This window comes from Mesoplodon densirostris, chromosome 12 (assembly GCF_025265405.1).
Source record: "Mesoplodon densirostris isolate mMesDen1 chromosome 12, mMesDen1 primary haplotype, whole genome shotgun sequence".
Lineage (NCBI taxonomy): Eukaryota > Metazoa > Chordata > Mammalia > Artiodactyla > Ziphiidae > Mesoplodon > Mesoplodon densirostris.
This window is the reverse complement of record NC_082672.1, coordinates 45,483,571-45,507,773: the sequence shown is the minus strand read 5'-3', so window position 1 is coordinate 45,507,773 and position 24,203 is coordinate 45,483,571. Positions and strand designations below refer to the sequence as shown.

Sequence of the window (24,203 nt, the reverse complement as noted above, 5' to 3'; positions counted from 1 at the left end):
TTATTTTTAAGTAAAATTAAAATTTTATAAAATCTGCATGGTAACCTTACAGAATGCACAAATATGTTTTTATCTGCATACTAAAAATCAAAACATGATCACCTATACATTGTCACATGCTTTCCACAGAAATGCCATCAGCACATTGACTAGAATGTTCAAGATCCCTGGAGAGAATGAGTGCTTTTTTCACTGCAGCCTGTAAACCCAACTTGTAATAAGAGACAACACACATTAAAAGCTTTATCAAAAAGGGGGAAATAGCATTTAGAGAAGCAAAATATCATTTTGAGGTTTTCCAGGTACCATAATGATAGTTTTTCTTACCACTGAATATTCATGACACCTCATAAAACTAATGATAAACATAAAAATTGATGTGAACCTTTGACTAATCTGCTCTTATTTGTTTGGAAGAGCTGTCATAATTGCCTGGTTTGTCAATTAAACATCTGCTATGGGAAAAAACAAAAACATAACTGAGCGTATTTCAATAAATTGAATTTGCTCTGGCTCCATAAATTTTATTACATGGGCTCAACAACTTTATTACACCTGGGGGGCAGCACTGCCGCCAAAGTTAGTGCATTTTTAGGTGTCCTGTTTGTAAGAATACATGCTTTTTCTCATAAAATGCAGATATCATTTTGATTATTTTTAAAGGAGTGTTTCAATAGCAGAGTTCAACTGATTGAAGCTGTTCACCGTATTGGCTGAACATGAGCTGGAATTCCACCACTGCACTCCTTGAGGGTTTCAGCAGACCATTCAAATCATCTCTATTTCACAGCAGCACATGTCAAACAAGATAACAATCATTTCGCTTTAGCAAAATTAATCTGTCTGATGGCTGCCATCGCCATATTTGTTAAATTTCTAAGTCATAAAGATGAAACATATTGCAGAACAACTAACCAGATCAAGGACCATAATGAAAGAAACCAAGGAGTGGGCTTGATAAGATGTGGAAGTCACACCTTTGAGGTAATTCCATATATATTCTTTTCTTCTGTAGCTAATTCCTTGATGCTGCAGAGTACTAAAGTAATTCACATCAATATTTCAATTTTCTGTAGAGATTGCCAATGTAAATTAAGTATTTCAAGCAACAGACAAGTAAATAATGGATGGAGAAAATACTTTGCTGGTGCAGATAATAAACTCAATATTAGGGTGGCTGACTGTAAGAGAAAAATGATGTATAAGACAAAATATGAAATGACTCAGAAATCTCTGACTTCCGATATTTATAAGGCACATTTCATTATTATGAGAAGCATGAGCTACAAATGACAACAAAAAGAACAGTGTAAAATGATTCCACTTAAACTTTTGTATAACAATTATGTAAAGATGTTGACATAGTAGATTCCATTTTTAAAAGAAATGCAAAATTTCCAGTTAGCAGGGAAGCCCAGAACTTCACATTTACTTCCCTTGAAATCACAGGTACTGACCTAGAGGCTTGGTACCTGTATCCCTGATAAACTGTGCCTTTCCTGGCCCCTAATTTTCCCTTGAGAAAGAAGCTATTCCATCAGAAACTCTGTATGCTTCAGGAGGCCTGTGGAAGCCTGAGAGCTTGACTGCAATTTGCCAGAAACTTCAACTACTAAACATGTTTCACTGAAGACTTCTCATTTCTAAGCTTCTCTTATAAATTGAGAAAGACTTTTTTAGTCAAGCAGTTAACAACAGGATTCTAAACAACGTTCCAGTCCAGTGATTCAGAGACTGAAGCACCCAATCATCCGAAACATAAGTATAAGGTGAAAGAGATAATCATCAAGATTTGCTCAGAAAAACAGAAGCAAAGACAAACTATGGGCTCATGCAAGGACAGTTTCTTATTAGATCAAAGTGGATTGGATAGTTGTGTCACTAACTCAGAACCTTTAAAAATCCATATCACACCCAGCTGGAGAGAACATGCAAGAAATACCAACCCCAACTTTCTTGCTGTTCAAGAGGCTTTGATTTAATAGTGACAATAACCTTAAAGAGGAAATTCATCTTGTCCACTAGATATGCTTTTAGCAGTATCCGAAATAGTTATCACTTAATTTTATGTTTTATGGTGTTAGTAGCAATTAGGAACTAGTAGTTTCCATTATAATTAATGGGAAAAATAAACTTTCAGTTTCTTACAGTGTTTTTAGTAGGATATCAGACTTTCAAATACAGATTTAAGTCTCACTCCTATAAATCTATTTTGAGAGGTAGAAAAAAGTAGCATTTCCTCTCACTGCCCCCCCAAAAAAAGATTATTTGATTTCAATCTTATAACAAACAGCATATTGAAAAATGTATTCTCTATTGTCTTTTGAGCACTAGCTAGAATCCATTTATTTTTTAACTATAGTCATTTGATAGTACATTTATTGGGTATTTTGGCAAACTCTTAAAACTTTAATACATGCCAAAGTTTAGATTTATTTTTTATATGGAATTGAATGTAGCTTAAAATATTATGCTCTATCTAAGGTGCTATAATAATGACACTATTTTATTCTTTGGAGAGAATACAAATTTAAGCAATTTTATGGCTGTAGGTCATCTTCACTAGGCTGTTCTGATCATTTAGGTAAATGAGAGTTTTTTGCTCAATACAAAATATATGAAATTTGTTGACTGTTCAATAATTATATTTGAGTTTATCTTGTGCAAGGCACTGTACCAGGAAGTGTGAATAAAGCAGTGAAAGTGAAAGATGAGGCCTTTGCCCTCCTGGGGCTCACCTTCATAAGAGGAAGATCTATATAAACAATAGATTCCAATCATGTCATTAAAATTATGAGAAGTGCTCTGAAAGGATAGGGCTTCTTAATCTTTAATGCGCATTTGAATCGTTTGGGAATCTTATTAAAATGCAGATTCTGGTACAGTTTACCTGGGACAGAGGCCTGAGGTTCTGTATTTCCAGCAAACTTCCAAGTGGTGCCAATGCTGTAGGCTGGATTTAATTGACGAATGGAAAGGGATGGAGAATAGTTCATAAGAGGGAATAACAAGCCTGAAGGCCCTCGTGGGAGAGAATCATTTTGCTCTGCAGGACCTGCAAGACCAGCTTGACTCTTAACAAAGTTGAGGATAGAGAGTAAGAGTTGACGCCAATGACATTGGCAGGGGTCAAACCACTATAAGGGGATGAGGATGGAATGTGGAAGAAGAGTGGTGAGAGCCTGAAAGTAAGGGATTAGGAAAAGGTTTGAGAAAAGGGGAGTTTTAAGGTTACAGGTGTTAAAAGATAAATAGAAGCATATTAAAATTTTTAAGAGTTTATTTGAGCAAAAATCGATTTGAATCGGGCAACATCCAGTCTAGCAGATAGAAAGGAACTGAAGGAGCTGTACAAAATGAAAGACTTACAAGCAAAACGGAGCAGGCACAAGGAAATTATACTATGCAAAAATGTGAGCTGGTTATTACAAGGTTAGTTTCCTTTAGGGGCTGGCAGGGGTCAATCAGGCAGATTATCTAACTAATACTGATTAGGCAATTGCTGATTGACCAGTTTAAGATTCTATTTCAGGGACAGCCAGAGCTAATTAAATTAAGTCTCAGTTTGTTGACATGGGGCATAACATAAGCAACTCTGTTTTGAGCCTGTTGTCTTGTTTTTAACATAGGCAATGAAGTTTGCAGAAGAGAGAAATGCTGTAGAGAGCCACACACACACACACACACACACACACACACACACACACACCCCACATATTTTCTAATTAAAAAAAACAGATTCAATAAAAATAACTCTTCTTGGAAAAATTTTGCTGTGTTCTCATAATTCAAAAGGATATTAAAGATTAGGGTTAGGTTTTAGTGGAACTTAAATAATCCATTTCCTCGACCCTCAACTCAATAGGCATTGTGTTGTTCTTTTACTTTTTTGTCAGAGATCAGGGAATCCCTTATTGGTCAGTTCACACATGTAATGCCATCTACATCAAGAATCATGTTGTTCTTCTTGTTTTGTAACATCACTTTCGTTACCAACTCTTATTCTACACATTAACAGTACATGAGGTGACTCGTCTGCGCAGCATAGGACCTTGCAAATATAATTTTGATAGGATACTTTAAGATGTGAGTTTAAAATGACTGGTTTACCCTTTATTATAGTTCCTAGTTCATGCTTATAGCTAAGACGCCATTTCATGTTTATTATTTAAAAACCCCATAGAATTCTCAAAGATATGTGGCACTGTCCATTCTGAAGATAAAAACTTTTATCCCATGATAGCATCAAAGAGGAGATGGTATGAAAGCTGGATTTTAAACCCCTTAAGCTGATAATGACACATACATAAGGAAGAAGTTTGTGTAGATAGAAGAACAAGGTCTGTTCTAAGAAAAGAGGCCAATCCTCTGTGCTAGAGATAAAAATAACAGGTTATAACGGGGCAAGGCACAGGGATATTCCTTTAAGTATATTTGACACAGTTATAGTGAGAAGTTGTAGAATTGCTTTTCCTAGACAACTTAGTTGCTTCATTTCTTTCTAAAATGTGCAGATCAGGAGTTTGTGCCTATAAGCTCAATGTCAGCATGAAAAAATATATATACCTGTATGGCTGTAATATGGAAGAGTTAAGCATGATGGGTGTTGGGGAGAGCTATCAATAGGAGGCTGGTAGACTTGATTTACGGAAAGTGCTTTTCTCTTTGATAAAGTTTCTAGGCCCCCAAGGGCCACCCTCCATGGTGAGGGCCATGCTAGAGAGCCGTTATGGATGACTTCACCTCCCAGCCAGGAAAGGGCAGAGGCTGCAGAGGAGGTGCGAGCCGGATGGATGCCGGGCTGGGATGGGAACGCCCCCCCTTCCCCCGTCGGCTGGGACCCCACAGTGCCACGGTGGCCTCGGAACCCGGAGGGCCCGGGCCTGCAGCTCTGCCACCCAAGGGCTGTGTCACCTTGGAAAAGTTACCTAAACCTCGTCGTGTACCCCAGTCTCCTCCTGTGCCTCATGGTGATCCTGAGCCCCGACCCGACTGGATGGCTGTGAAGTTTAAATGAGATGTCTTCTTTTAACCATCTTTACAACCCTAAACTACAATCGTGACCATTTTATGGATGAGAAAACTGAGGCACAGAAAAGTAAGCGGCTTTCCCAGGTCTCACAGATGGCACTGTTGATAGCAGTGGGTAGAACAACTTATCAAGGCAAAGAACTTGTGCAAGAACTCTGAACAGCAGGAATCAGTAATACTCAGACTGACCTCATCCTGCCTTCTTCAGGAATCCAAGCTCCTCTCTCAATTTATTGGCCTATCGTGCAGTGAGCAGTTTGAGCTTGGACATGATAACAAATTTAGGCACAGCCCACCAGGAGCCTTGCTGCTCATGGCTGCCCGTTCATGTCAAGCCCTAGCAGCTGCTGGAGCCACTTGTCCTGGGACATCTTCCCTTCAAAATTCCCCAGAGCAGCACTGGTTGCCCCAGCGCTTGGCAGTAGAAGCAATGAATCAGCATTTGGGAGCTGCCAGCTCTATCCAGTAGGGTGACCCTTATAAACGTGCTATCACGTCCAGGCAGGAATGGTAAAGCCAGCCGAGGAAGCCGACTGGCTTTAGCAAGATGGCAGCTCCAGGGACAGCACATCGGCCTAAGAGAAGCAAGAGGTGAGCGACCTGTTGCATACAGCATCTGATTTCCAAAAGGTGGAACACTTTCTACATTCAGACTGGTTGCAGAAATATTTTTGGCAGGTCAACAGCAGGGGCTGAGAGCCTGGTCTGTGCCAGCTTTGCTGAATGCAGCAACCAGGGGTGGAAAATCTGGGCTGGAGAAGGAGAAGAAAGAGCTGGTTAGACAGATCCCACACGAGGAAGGACAGATGGTGGCTAGGCAGCTTGTTTTAGCCATGGGTCTCCCCCGTCTGCTCCCTTGACTCTAAGATATAGAGAGTTGCTACACTGAAAAATGCATGTTAAAGACAGAGGTGGCTGAACACTGGAGCTTACTTGGCTCTTTGGTAGGGCTAATGGCGGACTCTGGGAGGGCTCACGCCAAGGAGTACTTCCCAGAACTTCTGCTGCCAGTGTCCTTGTCCTCAGGGTGAGACAGAGCCACCCCCCGCCTCTTCAGGTGACCCTCCAACACTAGCAGAAACATGAGTTCCAGCAGCTTCCAGAATGAATCCACCTGTTCCCTATGTGTGAAGTATCTCACAGACCCGGTCACCCTAGTCTGTGGGCACAGCTTTTGCATGCCTTGTCTCTGTCTCTGCCAGGAGGAATCCCAACATCCTCCTCGCTGCCTTGTGTGCAGGGAAACATCCCATTAAATGAACTTGACCACCAATATCGTTTTGAAGACACAGGCATTCCTTGCCAGACGGGCAGGAACCTATGACTTACCAAGCTCTGAAGAACAGATATGCGAGATACACATGAAAACAAAGAACTTTTGTGAGGTCACCAATGATGTGCTTTGGTTACCCTGCTATAAGTCTGAGGAGCATGTGGCTCACAGGCATTTCTCCACTTTGTGGATGGCTGAGGAATACCGGGTTTGAGAACCTTATCACTTGGAGGAAGTGGGCGTGGTCTTCGGAAAATATATGAAACATCCAGCAAAGAGCAAAACTCATTCTTCTCCAGAGCCCAGAGCTGTCGTGTTTGGACTTGGCTGGGCTGTGGAGAATTTTGAAAGTTACTGCCACCAGGAGGGGAGCACCAATCACTGAACTGAATTTAACAGAGTTACTTACTGAACAAGAGTGGAACATTTCATTAACTGTACCCAAAGGACAGCAGTCAGTAGATTTAGGACCCACTCTATGCAGGATGATCTCATCTTGACGTCTTCGACTTGATTCCATCTGCAAAGACTCTATTTCTAAAATAGAGTCATTTGGAGTTGGCTGGACTGTGGAAAACTCTGAAAGTTACAGCTGCTGACCCACCCAGAGAACATAGAACCCCTGACCTGATTGGATGGATTTTCCTACCAGCATTGATGACACCCATCTTCTGGAACATAGAATCTCACAAACTACAGGATTCCAGAAATAGCTCACCTTCTGAATCTTGAGTGTGAAGGAGTTGGAGACTTTGCTGAGATGTCTGAACTGCTGGGATCATACAAGTGTCCCAAAGACCTAGAAATGGTGTTGCCTAAAGGTCAAGATGACTGGTCCAAAGAAGACATTGTGAAGTTATTGGAATGTATGGAGAATAACATTCCATCCAATGACAGGCACGCGTTCAAAACAACCCAGTCACAGATGGACTGGGAAAAAGTAGCTTTTAAAGATTTTTCTGGGGGAAATGTGCAAACTCAAATGGTTAGAGCTTTCTTATAACTTGAGAAAATTTCGCACTTTGAAAGAATTAGTCCTGGAAGCAAAGGAAAATGTTAACAATCCTTACAAATGCAGAAAACACAAGAAGCATCCTGATTTACCCAAGAAGCCCTTGACAGCTTACCTGCGCTTTTTCAAAGAGATGCAACCCCAGTACAGCCAAAAATATCCTAAGATGAGCAACTGGGAGCTGACCAAGGTTCTGTCTGAGGAATACAAGAAGCTTCCAGAGCAGCTGAAGTTGAAATATAATCAAGATTTCCAGAAGGAGAAACAGGAGTTTGAGGAGAAAATCGCACTATTCAGAGAACAGCACCCTGATCTAGTCCAGAACTCCACGAAATCTGATGTCCCCAAAGGAAGCCAGACCAAAGCACCAAAGAAGTTTGAGGGACGTGTGCAAAAAGTGAAGTCTTCCCCAGAAAACAATTTATCCATGAAGAGAAAATTCCATGGAGAGCCCCAGAAGCCACCTATGAATGGATATCACAAGTTCCACGAGGATTTGTGGTCGAGTAGGGAGCTTCAAGTGCTGCCCCTGAGGGAGCGCATGGTGGAGATTAGTAGATGCTGGCAGCGTGTCCCACAGAACCAGAAGGAACATTATAAGAAGCAGGCCGAGGAACTGCAGAAACAGTACAAGGTTGACTTTGATCTCTGGCTCAAGAGTCTGTCTCCTGAAGAACATGCTTATTACAGAGAGACAACCTATTTGAAGCGTCAGAACATGAGCATGACCAAACCCCAAGGTTAGAAGGATGGCTCTGCAGTTCCCATCATCGGGGAATCTTCAAGGAGGGCCTGAACTGGAGCAGGGGCTCCAGAGATAGAATCACCAAACACTATTGGAGAACATTCTCCTGCGTCAGGGAGATCAAGAAAACAAGAAAGATGAGGAAGAGGAGGAAGGCAGCAACTCCTCAGACCACAGCCGTGGGGATGAAGATGAAAACTGTGAATCTGAGGACAGTGGCTCCAGCTCATCTACCTCAGGGGACTCCTCTGACTCAGATTCCAACTGAGCTTTGTTCACAATCTGAGCGATGGGATAGAGAACTTCCTAGCAAATGGACATGGCATCTGCATCAAATTAAAGCATTCTTCTCCCTGTGCCCTTTCATTGCCTTTCCTTCCTACTTTCCCTCCCTCTTCAATATAACGTAGGTAAATTTCTGTTTCCTCTATGTACCCCAACTCCACCCCCAGAGAAAGTCCATGCAATAAAGACTCTTGGAATTAAAAAAAAAAAAAAGTTTTTAATTTTGAAAAGTAGTAATTTAAATTAATTGCATATTGCCTATTGGTCCCAACTACTTAAGCATTAGTCATCTGTTGATTACATAATAATATTAGCTATTGACTTGTAAATGATGATTCTGATGAGCTTCAAAAGAATATAAAATAATTTTATTCCATCTCTTTTAAACGTTTACCTGAATGCATTTTTCTGAAAATTAATTTCCAGAGCCTACTAATAAAAGTTTTCTAAAATAAAGGTAAACTTCAAATTATTTAATACAGACTAAATTAATACAGTTCAAAATAATATTTGTTTTAAAATATTCATGTCTTTTCTGTTCCAGTCATGTACACTGACTTCTTCTCAGTTATGATATGTAGTGTAATTACAATACATGGATTTATTTGTTTATATCCTTTCTTTTTTCAGAGTTAAAATTGTCTACATAAATACCTATAACACAACATGTTAAAATAAAATTTAAATCAGATGAATGAAGTTAATCAAAAGAAAAATTAAAAGAGGCAGATTATGATAAAGTCAAAAGTGAGATTAATATAAAATTTAGTCAATAAACTTGCCAAATGTGGGAGAAAAGTATACTTCTTTGCAATGTCAGACAAAGGTCAAATCACATCACCTGTAATAAAAGATAAATTAGGTGCACAGAAGTAGCCTAATTATTATACATGCTGAAGCTAGTGAAAATGTCCTATGAGTTTTCAAAAAGACAATAGTGATACAAAACATGTTCCTCACCACCATACTTGCAGTGAACACAGCAGTGAAATTTTTAAAGGGACTTTTGGATAATATCCTTCTGGGAAGGCTGAAAGCATAATGAGAGCAATCCTTTTAGCAATCAGAATGATGTAGCCCAACTTCTGGATCAGGGTAAGATGAAGAAAGTATATTCTCTTTCCCATGAATTAAAGCTTAAAAACCCTGACCCAAAATGTTCACTTGATATCGACAGATGATCTCCAAGAGAAACACTCTCTTTCAGGTCAGAGAAGTTGGAAGGGCCACCTCTGTATATGAGTGGGAGGAAATCTTTTTGTTTTCTTTCTCTTTGTACTCTCAGCACTGCCTCAAAGCAAGTCCCTCTTAAGAAGCAGCACTCCTGTGTCAGGAGGGCAACAGCAATGATGATGGTCATGGCAGTAGAAATGGCAGTCACCCAAGCACCTAAAATACTGATAAAAATATCCTTCTTTCTGACAAGTGAAACTGAAGAAAGAGGCTCTTGTGGCCAAAATACATAGAGGGAATCTCCATTACTTGTTCTCTACTTTTTCTCTCATCACTTTTCGTCAAAACACACTTAATCATAGAAAGCTTGAAATAGCACAGAGGACAAAAACTTCAGCTTTCTAGCTAAAGCACCAAAATCAGTCCCCTGGGAGCTAAAATATGTGAGAGAATTACAGAGAGGAGAGAGCTGGATAAAGGGATCCTTTAAAACCCTGTTTATTTAAAGTCCTGGACTCATTTCTGATCTGTGGAGGTGAGGAAATGATACAAAACAACAGAGCAAAGCCTTTGAGAATGGAAATACAGTGTAGATGGCCACCTAGGTGCCATTTTGACTCCTGAGAATTGGATACACAGAATGGATGAGAATAACACTTCAAGACTTTGAAATCAAAGCTGAGATTGGAATCACAGGCCACACAGAAAGTGAATCTGGACACAAGTGGTCTATAACTAACTGCTAAAAGACAGAAAGTACCCATTCACCAGATGATTTTAACAATACCGAGTCATAACATAACATTCAAAATTTCTAGGATGTAAAACAAAATTATTCAACATAAAAAAGAGCAAACAATGTCAAAAATCCTGAAAAAAAATATAATCAATAGACAGCAAGCATAAATAATTCAAATGTTGAAACTGTTAGACAAACACTTCAAAGTAGCTATCGTATCCATGTTTTTATGAAGAGTGAAAGCCCTTGAAATTAATGGGAAGATAGAACTTATCAGCAAAGAAATAGAAACTATAAAAATGTAAGAATGGACACTTTAGGAAGAAAAATAAATTAAAAGAAATAAAAACTTCAGAGGAATTCAATAGCAGAATAAAAATGATGTGTCATTGAACTTGCAAATGATCAATAGAAATTATTCTATATATATAACTGCAAAATAGCTATTATAATGAAAAAAAGCCTAAGAGACATGTGTGACAGTATCCAAAGTGTTAGCATCCAAATCTTGGTGGTCCCAGAAGTACAGGGAAAATAACGCAGTGCAGAAAAAATATTTGAAAAAATAAACAGAGGGGACAAACTAAAAACTATTAGTAAAATAGAAGGTCTAAATCCAATGTGGTACATACAAACCAACTAAAAGAGAAAGAGTGTCAGATTAGATAAGTCAAGATATTTTTTATATATAAGAAACCTTACATGTAATGAAATAACAAAGTTATAAAGAAAAAGGATGGAAAAGTTGTACTATGCAAACACTAATCAAAAGTTGGAGTGGCTATATCGTTATCAAAAAAGCAAACTTCAGAAGAGGGAAAAAAGTCAGGAATAAAAAGTGATTAAATAATGATAAAAGGGTTAATTCACTAAGAAGACTGAGCAATTTTAATGAAATTTAGAGCTGCAAAATAAGTGAAGCAAAGACTGATAGAACTGAAAGGAGAAAGAGAAAAATCTATTTTTGATATATACAACACGAATGAATCTCAAAAGTGTTATGCTAAGTGAAAGAAGTTCATTTGGAAAAGTTACATGTTGTATGACTGCATTTATATGACAGTCTGGAAGAAAATCCCAAACTAACATATATGTGGTTAACAGAGTATAAAAGCGAAGCTGTTTGTGGGAATATTTAGGGTAACAGCCAAACTTGTTCTGCATCCTGATTATGGTAAATGTTGTATAATGATGCACTTGTTAAAACCCACAAAATAATACACTGAAAAAGAGTGTATTTTACTGAGTAATGTATAAATAAGTAAATGAACTGGTGATGCAATTCAAGAATACACCCCTCTGTTGCCCTGGCTTAATTATGGAAGAACATAAAATATCCAAAATAATGGATCTCAAATTTCTCAATTAGGAGAAATAATTTGTGGGATAGATTGCATTTTCTTTTCCTGATTCTTCATACCTTTCTATGTGACTCCATAGCTTATTGCACTGGAATCAGATTCTCTTTCTCCACACCACTGAGATTGGGCTTAGCCATGTAGTCTTCTTTGGCCAATTACATATAGGCAGAGCTAAGACTGTGCCAGGTGTGAGCCTATTCCTTAAGAAATATCAAGAGTTTGCTTTCATATATATGGCTTTTCTGTCATTGCTAATAAAAGAATATGCCCAAACCTGTTCATTTGCCTGAGGAGGATGAGAGATATCCACAGCAGACCTGATCTAACCCACAGTTTGAGGCACAGAAAAACCCAGTATAGGGCAACCAACCAGTGGGTGACTTGCTGACATATGAGTCCAAATACATTATTATGTTTTAAGCCATTGAATCATGGAGCTGTTTATTAGTCTGTGTAATGCCCACATATGATTAAATAGGCTTTATGATATTAAAAAATGTTCTACCTCCTTACATGATATAATTATGCTGTTATTATCAGTTGATATAGAAAAAGCATTAGAGAGAAAACTACTATAAATCAAATGAAAAATTTTTAGAAAGTTACATGTTGTTTTTCACAACACTGTCTTTATATACTTAAAAATTTAGAACATATACTAACTTTATTATTCACTCTAATTAATATTCCTGGTATGATTTTGGAAATTCTTTGCAATTACTTTGTATTTTCTCCCTATCTCAACCCAGGCCACTCCTACCCACCAGCATACCCATGAAAAAATGTAGACCCATTGATTGACATCTTTGATCTAGAAAATTGTTGAAATACTTAGATTTAAGGCAAGTCTCTACAGATATAATTTCTTCCAACTGAAGCTGTAAAAATAGTTAATAGTCCTGAACTCAACATGACATTCTCATTGAAAAGGCTGTGAAATACACCAATTATGGGTTGTAAAATAGGTGTGGTGCCAGTTTTTAAAAATTAGAAGCCAATCTAGGAGTAAGCATAACATCTACCTTAAAAAACAGAGGAGCCTGACAAAAATGTGGTGACAATTCCTCGTTCTTGAATTCACTGAGTCATCCATTTTAAAAAATTCATCACAAATATTCATTAAGTACCTGTTGCTACTTAGCAATACATATCCTGCTGCTTAGAGGATACATTCTTGAGTAAAATAGATGGTCCTTTGTCCATGGTGTTTACAGTCCAGTGTAAGAGATTGTCATAACTTGTATAGTCACCTAAACATTATATATCAGTAAGCTCTGGCAAATACTCTAACAATAAAAATCATTTGAGAGAATAAAATTGGGACGCTATCTAGACTGGAAGATAAGGGAAGTCTTTCCTGAAGAAATGACATTTGAGTTTACCTCTAAGTATCAATAGCAAATAGCGGAAATCACCAGAAGAAAAGAATTCATGCCAAAAGACTAAAACTTCATATGCAAAGACCATGCAAACAACTCAGCGTGTTGTGTCTGAGGGTCAGAAATAAAGCCAAAGGTGTGAGCTCAGAGAGAAAAGTGAACAGTGGCATTAAATGAGTCTGCAGAGGTAGGAAAGGTCTGGACTACAACAGCTCCGTAGGCCATGAAAAAGTTTTACATATTGACATAAAAGCAATTGAAGATGTCATCAAATTAGCAACACAGTCACATTTTTATTTTTGAAAGAAATGGATTCAAATGGGGGAAAACTAAGTTAGGATGAATAGTTAGGAGACCAGGGAGTATTTGACATGAAGAAAATATGACAAATTTGAGATATGTTTAGGAAGTAAAATCAAAGGAGTCTAATGACAGATTAGATACGGTGAAGGAGTAGGAGTTGTGAAGAATGGCTCTTGGGATTCTGGTTGAAGCATATGGTGAATGGAATCCATTCACTCTATTTACTCACGTAAGTAGAGAACCAGATTTGATGGGTTAGATCTTATGGACATAAAGAGTTCAGAGTACTTTTGAAACTTCAAATGTTGTAGGTCCATGCATTTATGATGGGTCAGAAGCTTAGGGAAGAGATCAGGGTTTTAAGAAAAGATTCACTTGGGAAGTATTGAAGATATAGATTTTTTTAAGAAGAGGGTTATAAGTAACTATATAGAATTCCTTCAAGAATTCAAGTAGACAAAGACCAAAAATATCAAGGAGGTCACTGATAACATTTTTGATAACTGCAACTGTAGTGTGTTTATCTCTCTGTGAAGTAAGGGGAAACAGTGAGTAGGAAGAAGGAGATTCAAATTTATGAGATTCAGATTTATAGAAATGTGTCCAGGCAGCATGAAGGGCCCAATATATAGGTGACTATAATTAATTCTACTCTATTGTTTTTTCAGTAGTGATTAACTTCCTGAAGATTGTTAAGCTCATATAGCTCTTCAAAGAAGAAATTCGAGGGAGGGACAAAATATCTTTTGTAGTGATATGAACATATCAAGGATCCAATATTCTTTTTCCAAAGAGCAGAGGTTAGAAACGGTCATCTCATTGGAGGGACCTGGTAAACAGATGAGTTATTTGCTGACAGTGTTTATTTTTTTAAAATCATTTTTAATTCCAGGAGGAGGGGGAATGCATTGACTGTTCACACATGGCCATGATTCCCTGGCCTGATTCACGATTTTATGGGAGATCGGGGGAGAATGCATAATCTTAGAAAGCAAGACTAGCTACTTCATCACATAAAAGGATGCCAATGAAAAAGTTGGCAATGTTTTTTAGCACTAAAATGGTAACATCTGGGCATATATGAGAAGTAGCAACAGGATAGCAACATTCAGATCTTCACATCCTGAAATAAGATATCAGGCTGAACTGAGAAACCAGTCATGGCCAGGATTTTTCATTGCCAATACAGAGTATCAAGAAGCAGTAGTTTTAAAATACCAACTGGGCTTTCCAATTGCCACTTTCCAATGCATTGTAAGACTTTATAGTTTCTAAATGCAACTTAGAAAACTGCTTTCAACTTCTCAGTATAAAAAGATAGCAGGAATTCGTCACAAGTTTCATGCATCATGGTAAAATAAATATTAGTAATATCACTTTGTTTAGATGTCTTATACTGTTTTCAATAGATTCTAAACTATTATCAGATATTACTCAATTTGTGTGATTTTGAAACAATTTGTTCTGTATTTTAAACCATCTTTAGCTTATATAATCTTATAAAAAGGTAGAAGAGTATGTTATGGTTACACCTCTGACTATAGTCCCTGCAACTGGAAGTCATTTTAAACTGCTAACTTGTTATTTAAAGGTAAATTACATATTCTTGGTATGCTGTACTTTAATCAGATGTTCAGAGAAGAGAATGGGGGTAGTTTAGAGCAAGCCCCATGAACAAGCTTCCATTTCCATACAAAGCATATTTACTTATAATTATTTTGGAACTAAACACCTGGTTGTCTTTTTCAAAATTGGTATCAGTCAGATTTATTTCTCAAAATTTGTATTAGTATTAGTTAGCTTTGTTGTGTTATAAGCCCTTCGTCCCCATCTCAGTGGCTTAAAATGTCCACCCTGTAGAAGCATCCTCTTTGTGGGACATGCATGTCTCCACAGTAGAGAAGAGCATTGGCTAAGCCAAACCATGCAATAGTATTTGAAGCTTCTGCTCAGACATGGCATATGTCATGGTGGCTCACTTCCCATTGGCTAAAGTAAGTCACAGTCAAGTCAGAGTGCATTGAGGCAGGAATGAGTATTATTTTCACAGGCAAAAAGTAAATCACATGGCAATGGGCAAGGATGTATAATCTTACTGAGAATGGGGAGTGAACACTGTAAAAATTAGTACAATCAAGGTCAGAATTGATGTTAAATGTTGTCATAATATATTGTACTTTAATTATATGGCCTCTTCCAATGAAAATATATTTGAATGAAATATAGTTCATTTAATTAGTTTTTTATCACATTCAGAAATTTGTACATTTACAAATAGAAGCCAACATTTTAAAACTTTCGATTGTAAATATCAAGGAGAATTCAGGCATGAACAATTGTTAAATAATCTCTACTCAAGCACAATAGAGAGAGATAGAGAGAGGCAAATATACTCAGAGAATGAAGATATTATTTTCAGAAAAAATTTAATGAAAAAATAAGTTTCAAAGGCAGAATGTGAATATTCACCAATTTTGAATTAAGTTAGAGCAACAATCAAATCTCACTGAACTCATGATATACTATGATATAAATTCAATAATTCATTTATTTGACCGTTTTACTGAGAAAAAAATGTTAATAACAATTCATGGCCACTTTAATTTCAGGTTGACTAATAATAAAAAGGATGCAATCTTTAGAAGTATGCAAGGACCTACTCTAGGTATACACTTAAGAGGTAAATGTTTAATTTTGTTTTGAATTTTCAAACATCTGATGATTTTGTGTTTAATAAATAAATGAGGGCCTATTCTGTTATTTATCAAGTACTTTTTTAAAAAGCCTGTTTAAGTAGGTAGTATATTCAATAGCACTCTATAAAAACTAGATCTCACTTACAAATTTGCATTGAATTCGTTTTTATTTAAAATAAAAGAAAGTGGCAGGGGTTGGTGGTGTGATGAATTGGGAGATTGAGATTGACATATATACACTAATATGTATAAAATGGATAACTAGTAAGAACCTGCTGTATAAAAAATAAATAAACTAAAATTCAAAAAAATAAAATAAAATAAATGTCTATCTCTTTGGCCTGACAAATATTTTGTTAAATTCACCCCTTTAAAATCTTTTCATCTTGTAATATGATATATATTCCTAAAACATTTTCAGTATAATAGCCTTTAATACTAATAAAATAATGTGTGTATATATGCCTGAGTATATGGGTACCTGCAATAATGTATATCAAACTGTTTATTTTGGTTATTTGAAAGTAGAATAGATGAGAAGAGGATCAAGCATTTAAAAATATGTTTCTGTGTTGATTTGAATAAGGAGAATATATTCATTTTTTAAAATAAATCTAATTAAATGTTTAGTCCAGAAAGGGAATTCATACATATGTTTATACATATGTTTTGTTGTTTTCCATACTTTTACTCTGAATTTAAGTTCAGCATAATTCTTCTGAAAGTATTAAGCTCCAAATTATTAAGTAATTGGCTGTTACTCGGTGATAATCCTAGATTCAGAATTCAATGATGTTAAAAGATAAGTGTAGGAACATTTTTATTTTATTGGAAAGTTTAACCTCAAAGGGTTTCACTTGGTCTTGTGAAGCTGTCAATGTTACTTCAAGGACACTATGCACATTTCTGAATATGAGATATTTCAGAAGGAAAAGGGGCATATCTAATCAATTTTATGACTATGAAAAATGCACTTATTTCTCAATTTTTCCCATACTTATTTGGGTATTACCTAAATCATTTGAGATATTAATATAATTGTATTTATTTAAAATGTGCTACAGTATTTTGCTTGACACTGTAGTATATATGGAATATAATTGGGATTTTATTGTTTGGTAATGAAAGCTTACTCTATTGTCTTCACTTTTTTTTATAGTTTTTGTTGAGGACATATTCAAATTTATATAAGGAACCAAGGACCTTCTAGGAAGAAAGGAGGTTAAATTGGTACCCTCTTTCCCACAAACTCGAGGCTACTAAACTCTGTCCTGTGGATAGAGCTGATCTCTTTCAAAACTGGTATCTGGCAAGAGTAGTAAGTTTCAAGGTGGGAAAGATATGCTGAAAATACAAAGCTGATTAATCATGGCCTGAAGTTTCTCAGGACAGACACCAAAATTTTCTCAAATGCATCATCTTGAAAGAAAGTAATGCTTAAGAGGAAAGGTGAGTGATCTTTTCAAAGACCTGCACTTTGGAAAACAGTTCAATTTTGACATTGGCTCAACTTTGGCAAAGTACAACACTGGCAGAAGATGGTCCTACATTATACCTTGTGGGACCAATGCAGGCCAGGGTGAGCTTTATTAGTTATGGAGGCCATAAACTGACTGTAAGGTTCACTTCCCACCTCCCTTCTCTGATGCAAAGTAGTATCTGTACCACTTCATAGTGGTACAGATGCTACTCCAAGGGATGCAGCAGCACCTGTGAACAGGAACCTCTTCTGACTGTTTCAAGGACCACACCGGGCTCCTGTTGTGGCTGCAGAGCAGGTCGGAGCCAGATCATTTTGGAGCAATGAGCTTGAGGTATGATTGGGAAGTTCTCCAGAAAAAGGGGGTAGCTGAGTTTGAGGTCAAGCATTCAGTTCTTAGAAAGTACAAAAAAGACTGGTCCTTTGGACATGAGAAAGGACAGTGTGAACCCGGGGAGTTTCTATGACTTCAACATTGGGGAGCAGGTTAAGAGGATGCAAGGACAGGAGACTAGACTTCCTGCCAAATTGCTCAATATTTCATGTGCTGCACTTTGAGTACTCTATTGTTTATAAACTAGGGAGCATGTTATTCATATCTCAAGATTTTAGAGGAACACTTGGATTAGAAAACTATTATTTCATTTAATTTCAAAACAACCTCATTATGTAGAAACTATTATCCTTATTGTATACCATGAGGAGACACAATTTGGAGAAGTTGTTACCTTGCCTATGGCCACACAGGCAACACAAAGCTTGGATTTAAAACTAGGTTTATCTGACTCAAAGGCCCTTTTTTTACAGAACCTCAATTTAAAGAAAGTAAACTTTATTATAAACATATTTCAAATATTGAAACTAAACTCTGATCAGTAGAGTGGCTTGCTTCAGAGTCCAGACCTTAATAAGCAGTGAAGCCAAAGCAAGAACACAGGTTTTCCCATAGCTGACATTACATCTCATTGGGTCTCTAAGCCATTTCTTCTGTTATTTCCCATTTACTTAATGGAAAAGAACCTCAGGGACATACTACACACTTCATTTAAGATCATTTGCCTGCTAATCTTAGATTTTTGAAATCTAAAGCTTTCCTAAGAATGAACACTGAGACATTCTTTACTTTCAAAAATTCATCACCAAGTGTATTTTTTAGGCTAAAGGAAAAAAATCCTTTGGCCAACAATAGACCTCCACATTTGCATTGAAGTTCAGTTCTACAGGATGCTGAAAGTACAGCTTTATCACATACTCATCAGTGTTTTCTTATATTCTTGAAGCATAGAAAGGGAATCATTAATCTTGTTGGACTTGTGACAATTGATCTTCAAAGACTTCAAGTGGTGTAGAGTTCATCAAAAGATTAATAAATCTTGAGTGCAATTTTGGTTGAATTAGCAAAGTGTCCAAAATAACTGATTTTGTTTAATACTAATCTTCATTTATGAAAATATAAATTTAATAAAAAATATCAGGAACCTGGCAAAATATTTTAGACTTTGAAATGTTTATAGGCTTATGCTTTTGAGAATATAGGATGAATACATATGGTTAAAATACTTTTAATCCTGATAGTTTGAAGAATTTTTTTAAAAAGAATGTTAGGTTCAAGCTATGAGCTGTAGTTATACTTAACATGGTATTAGTGCATGTATTTTCTTTAATTTTCTTAAATGACTAGTATTGCCAACTAATACAAAGCCTTTTAAATCAATTTTTATAAGATGAGAGAAATCAAATATGAAGAAATTTGTTAGGACACTTTTTGTGTTGCCAATGTATAGATTTCAATTAGAAATTATTCCTTTGGTGAATTGACATCTATTTTTTAATCACTTCACCAATTTCAATTTGTGATAAATTAATTTTGAGAAAGAAAAACTTAAGTTCATTCTCTGGCTGGCAGTCAAAATGTTAGGTAAGGTTAAAGCATATTGTTCTACCAAATATTTTGCATCATCTGTACAATGAGATCTAATTTGCTTTGACAAAATAAGACCTCAAAATCACAGCAGAGAGTAGCCAGTTCAGGGGAATCAACTAATGTACCCTACTTATCCTTTCAGCAAACATTAGTTAAGATTTACTAAAAAAATAAGATTTAGTCCCGTCTTCATAAAGCACATAGTCTAATGAGAAGGCAAGCATATGAAAAGACGATTACAAAATAAAGTCATTGGCAAACAGCAAATCAAGGTGTGCCTTGTGTGCTAAGGCACTGGAACTCTATCTATGGGAGACGTTAACATTTTTTTTCTTTTAATCCTTTGGAAACTTTGGGGAGAATGGTTTAAGACTAACAGGACTGAAGGACTGAAGTCAAGGGGATAACTATGGAGATTGTCCCCATCCAAATGAAGATCTCATCCAGGGCAGTGACAGCAAGGCTAATAGAATGTGATACACTTTGAGAGACACTTTGAAGGATAGATCAACAGCATTTGGAAATAGAATATATAAGAAAAGGGAAAAGAGGATGCAGTTAAGGATTATTCTGTTTTATTTAATTTTTTTGTATCTTTATTGAAGTAGGACTATGTTTCATACAATGTTGAGATCTTAAGTATACAGTTTGATGAGTTTTGAAAACATATACAACTGTATAACCTACACTCTAATCAAGATATAGTACATCCCTGTCTCCTGAGAAAGTTTCCCTCTACCCCTTTTCTGTCCATCCCTCACCTTCCATATGGAACCGCCATTCTGATTTCTATATCGTTGGGTTAGTGTTCTTTGATCTTTAACTTTTTTGTATGTGTCTAGCTTCTTTTTCTCAGCGTGTTTTTGATATTAATTCCTGTTGCTGAGTGTTCAAGTAGTTCATTACTATTTTATTGCTGAATAGTCTTCTATTGTTTAGATATACCATAATTTGTGTATCCATTATTCTGTTAATGGGCATTTAGGTCACTGATAATGTTTTTTGCTCTTTCTTCTGAGACTTACCCTTTGATTCATGGATTATTTAGAAGTATGTGATTTAGTCTCCAAGTCTTTGGAGATTTTCTTATGTTAGTTATGTTGACTTCAAATGTGATACCATTGTTTGATCAGAGAACAAACTCTGTATGATTTCATTTTCTAAAAATTTGTAAAGCTCTGATTTATGGCCCAGGATATGGTCTATCTTAGAATTCGTTCTATGAGCTCTTGAAAAAAAAAGTGTGTTCTGCTGTTGTTGAGAGGAGTATTCTATAGATGTTGATTAAATCATTTTGTTAATCGTTTTGAATTCTCCTAAGTCCATGCTAATTGTCTGCCAGTTGTTTTATCAGTTGTTGAGAGAGGAGTATTGATGTCTCCAATATAACTGTCGACTTTATTTCTCTTCAGTTCTATCACTTTTTTTCCTTCTTTTTTTTCCCCTCATGTAGAATCTTTATTCAAGCTCTAATTTATGAATTATAGTGACACACTTTTTATCAAACACAAGAGGAGTAAGTTATCTCAATTAACAAACTATAGATAACCTTATCCCTTCTTTACCCACCGACAGTGTTTTAATCTGTCGATCTTAATTGCCACTTCTTCTGTAAAATATTTACTAACCAACCATTTACGTTTACTCCCCATACTATTTTCTTCAGTAAAATGAATTACTCCTTAGCTACCCAAGCTCTTTCATAAGCAATGTCTCTCATATAGACTTAATCAAATTTATTGTAGTTATTAGTACAATAATCCATAAGATTTTACTTCACACTTTAGAATTTTACTCTTATACATATTATCTCATTTGATCCTCTAAACAACCCTATGAAGTAGTTACTTCTATTTTACAGACAGGGAAACTGAAACAGAAACAATATGATCTAAGGTCATAGAGTTAAAAAAAAAAAACAAAAAGACAAAAAAAATAATTCAGAAATTGAATCTAGGATTTTTTTTTTTCACTTTTTGGCCATGCCACATGGCATGCAGGATCCTAGTGCCCCAACCAGGGATTGGACCCATGCCCTCTACATTGGAAGGATGGAGTCCCAACCAAAGGACCACCAGGGAAGTCCCTGAATCCAGGATTTTTAATTGAAAATACTATGGTTTTTTTTCAATTCATCAAATATGCTGAACTCCTTGAGATTATATTTTCACCTTTACGTAACCACTGCCTAGTGTATACTATGGCAGATACTAAGCAAAGACATACTGACTAGATTTAAAGTCAACTACTGGAAAGGTATTACATATTTCCTAGACAGTACATAATTTATTGCCTCCTAAAAAACAAAGTACCAAATATAATTTAGTATTACAGAATGATCCATGGAACACCATCAGGGTTAAGAATTTGGTTTCTGATTTTAGAGTTAGGTGCAGATCCTGAAGCTGTGTAAGCTCTCTGGGCCTCAATTTTGTTTGTAAAATGGGAATAATAAATGGTAATTATCTCAAATGACTAGTGTATTGAATGGGAATGTATAGAAGATGCCTAGTATAGTGTCTGGAACATAGAAAGCACTCAATAAAATAGTTTAATGTGTATGAGTATTAATATGAAACTAAAAAGTAGAACTAGTTTACAAAACAGTAATAATCTCATGAACTGTGAAGAAGAACAGAGTTAAATTTGCCTAAGTAGGGCTTCCCTGGTGGCGCAGTGGTTGAGAGTCCGCCTGCCGATGCAGGGGACACGGGTTTGTGTCCCGGTCTGGGAAGATCCCACATGCCGCGAAGCGGCTGGGCCCGTGAGCCATGGCCGCTGAGCCTGCGCGTCTGGAGCCTGTGCTCCGCAACGGGAGAGGCCACAACAGTGAGAGGCCCGCGTACCGCACAAAAAAAAAAAAAAAAAATTTGCGTAAGTATATTTTTGGGGTTTTGTTTTTACTTTTTCAACCTTTATCACTTGGCTCTCCGTGAGCTATTTACATGAGCTATGAACACTGCTGCTCTCACACTGCTTATCTCTAACAACTTCCATCTCCCTTTTAATGCAAGTAATGTGGAGGTGTAGTTGTAAAAAGATAGATGTCCAAAGTGTCTCTCAGGAATAGGGTAACCTTCTAGAGAACTTCCTGGAGTAATGGAAATGATCTGTCTCTTGACTGGGCTGTTGTTACAGAGGTGAAGGTGTCTGTCAAAACACTGAAATGTACACATAAGAAAATATGTGTATATGAAACAATGCAAGTTAAAAAAAAAACTTTTTTTAGGTTTTATAACCCTTGAACAAGTTACTTTCCCTTTTTGGCCCTCAGCTTTCTCATCTTCGGAAAGGGAATAATTTCTCACTCAGAAAGGATATAGTTAGTGTTAAAGGAGATAAGGTCTATAAAGTACTTAGAGCAGCTTCTGCACAGTTAGTTGCCAATTCTGGATCCACTTTACATTAACTCCAGGCATTTTTCAAATTTATCTGAGTCCTAAAACATTCCTCCAAAATAAAACCTATATTCTCTCCCTCTCCCTTCTCCTACTCTTCCCCTCATCTCTCTTATTTTGGGAAAATATGAGTAAACATTTGATTAAAGCTTTTGTCTCCACAGTTTTTGTTTTTGTTTTTTTACAAAATCATAATACAGTCCTTTGCCTTCATATTTCTCTTCCTTCTCATTTAATTATAGTCAAAAAAGTGAGAATTCCCTGGGGGTCTAGTGGTTAAGACTGCACTTTCACTGCCGAGGGCATGGGTTCGATCCCTGGTCTCGATCCCTGGTCAGGGAACCAAGATCTCAGAACCAAGATACCACAAGGGACACAGTACGGCCAAAACCAAAAGTAACAGTTCTTGTTACTAGTTTCCAAATCACTTTTTATAAGTGTCTAAGCAATGTAGTTCTATCACTTTTTATTCTATTCTATTTTTTTTAATTGAGGTATAATTGCTTTACAATGTTATGTTAGTTTCTGCTATACAACGAAGTGAATCAGCTATATGTATACATATATCGCCTCCCTCTTGGACCTCCCACCCCTTCCCGTCCCGCCCATCTAGGTCATCTCAGAGCACCGAGCTGAGCTCTCTGTGCTGTACTGCAGGTTCCCACTAGCTATCTATTTTAATATTAAAAAAAATTAATTGTGGTGAAGTTCTATTATTTTTTGCTTCATATATTTTGTACCACTGTTATTTGTTGCAAACACATTTAGGATAGCCATATTTTCTTGGTAGATTTACCTTTTTCTTATATATAATATCCCTCTCTGTCTCTTGTAACTTTATTTGCTCTAAAGACTACTTTATCTAATATAGTACTCTTGCTTTCTTTTGACTAATATTTGTTATATATATTCTAAATATATACCTATATATTTAATAGACATAAGTAATATATATTATATATTTGTATGTATAAAACAAACATATATGTTACATATATTTCCATCCTTCTTTTTCAACCAATCTATCTCATTATATTTGGGAGTTTCTTGTAGACAGCATACAGTTTGATTTATCATGTTTTTTATCCAGAGATTGGTAAAGTATAGTCTCTTTCTTTAACTATTGTATTTTGACTGTTTGCATTTAATGTCATTACTGAGGTTTTAGGGTTTAATTTTACCATGTTATTTTTTGTATTGTTTATTCTCCCTCTCTGTAGATTACTTCAGTTTTTTTGTTTTTAAAAATTCTATTGTGATCTGTGTATTCTGTTTTTCAGTGTATCTCTTTGTATAGATTTTATAGTGGTTACTCTAGTCATAACATTATATACACACAACTTAGTATACTGGTACTTATCAGTTCAAGTGAAGTGTAGAAACTTACATCCCTTTATATCTCTT

At 36.4% G+C, this 24,203-nt stretch overlaps 1 protein-coding gene across 1 annotated transcript; it reads left to right on the top strand.

Moving 5' to 3' along the window:
- Positions 1–7,097: 7,097 nt before the first annotated feature.
- On the top strand, positions 7,098–8,329 carry LOC132499838 (upstream-binding factor 1-like protein 1). The gene is given in 3 exon segments (XM_060114537.1): positions 7,098–7,265; positions 7,267–8,042; positions 8,044–8,329. Coding segments are annotated over 3 exon segments (1,218 nt in total). The 5' UTR covers positions 7,098–7,109.
- The last annotated feature ends 15,874 nt before the right edge of the window (positions 8,330–24,203 follow it).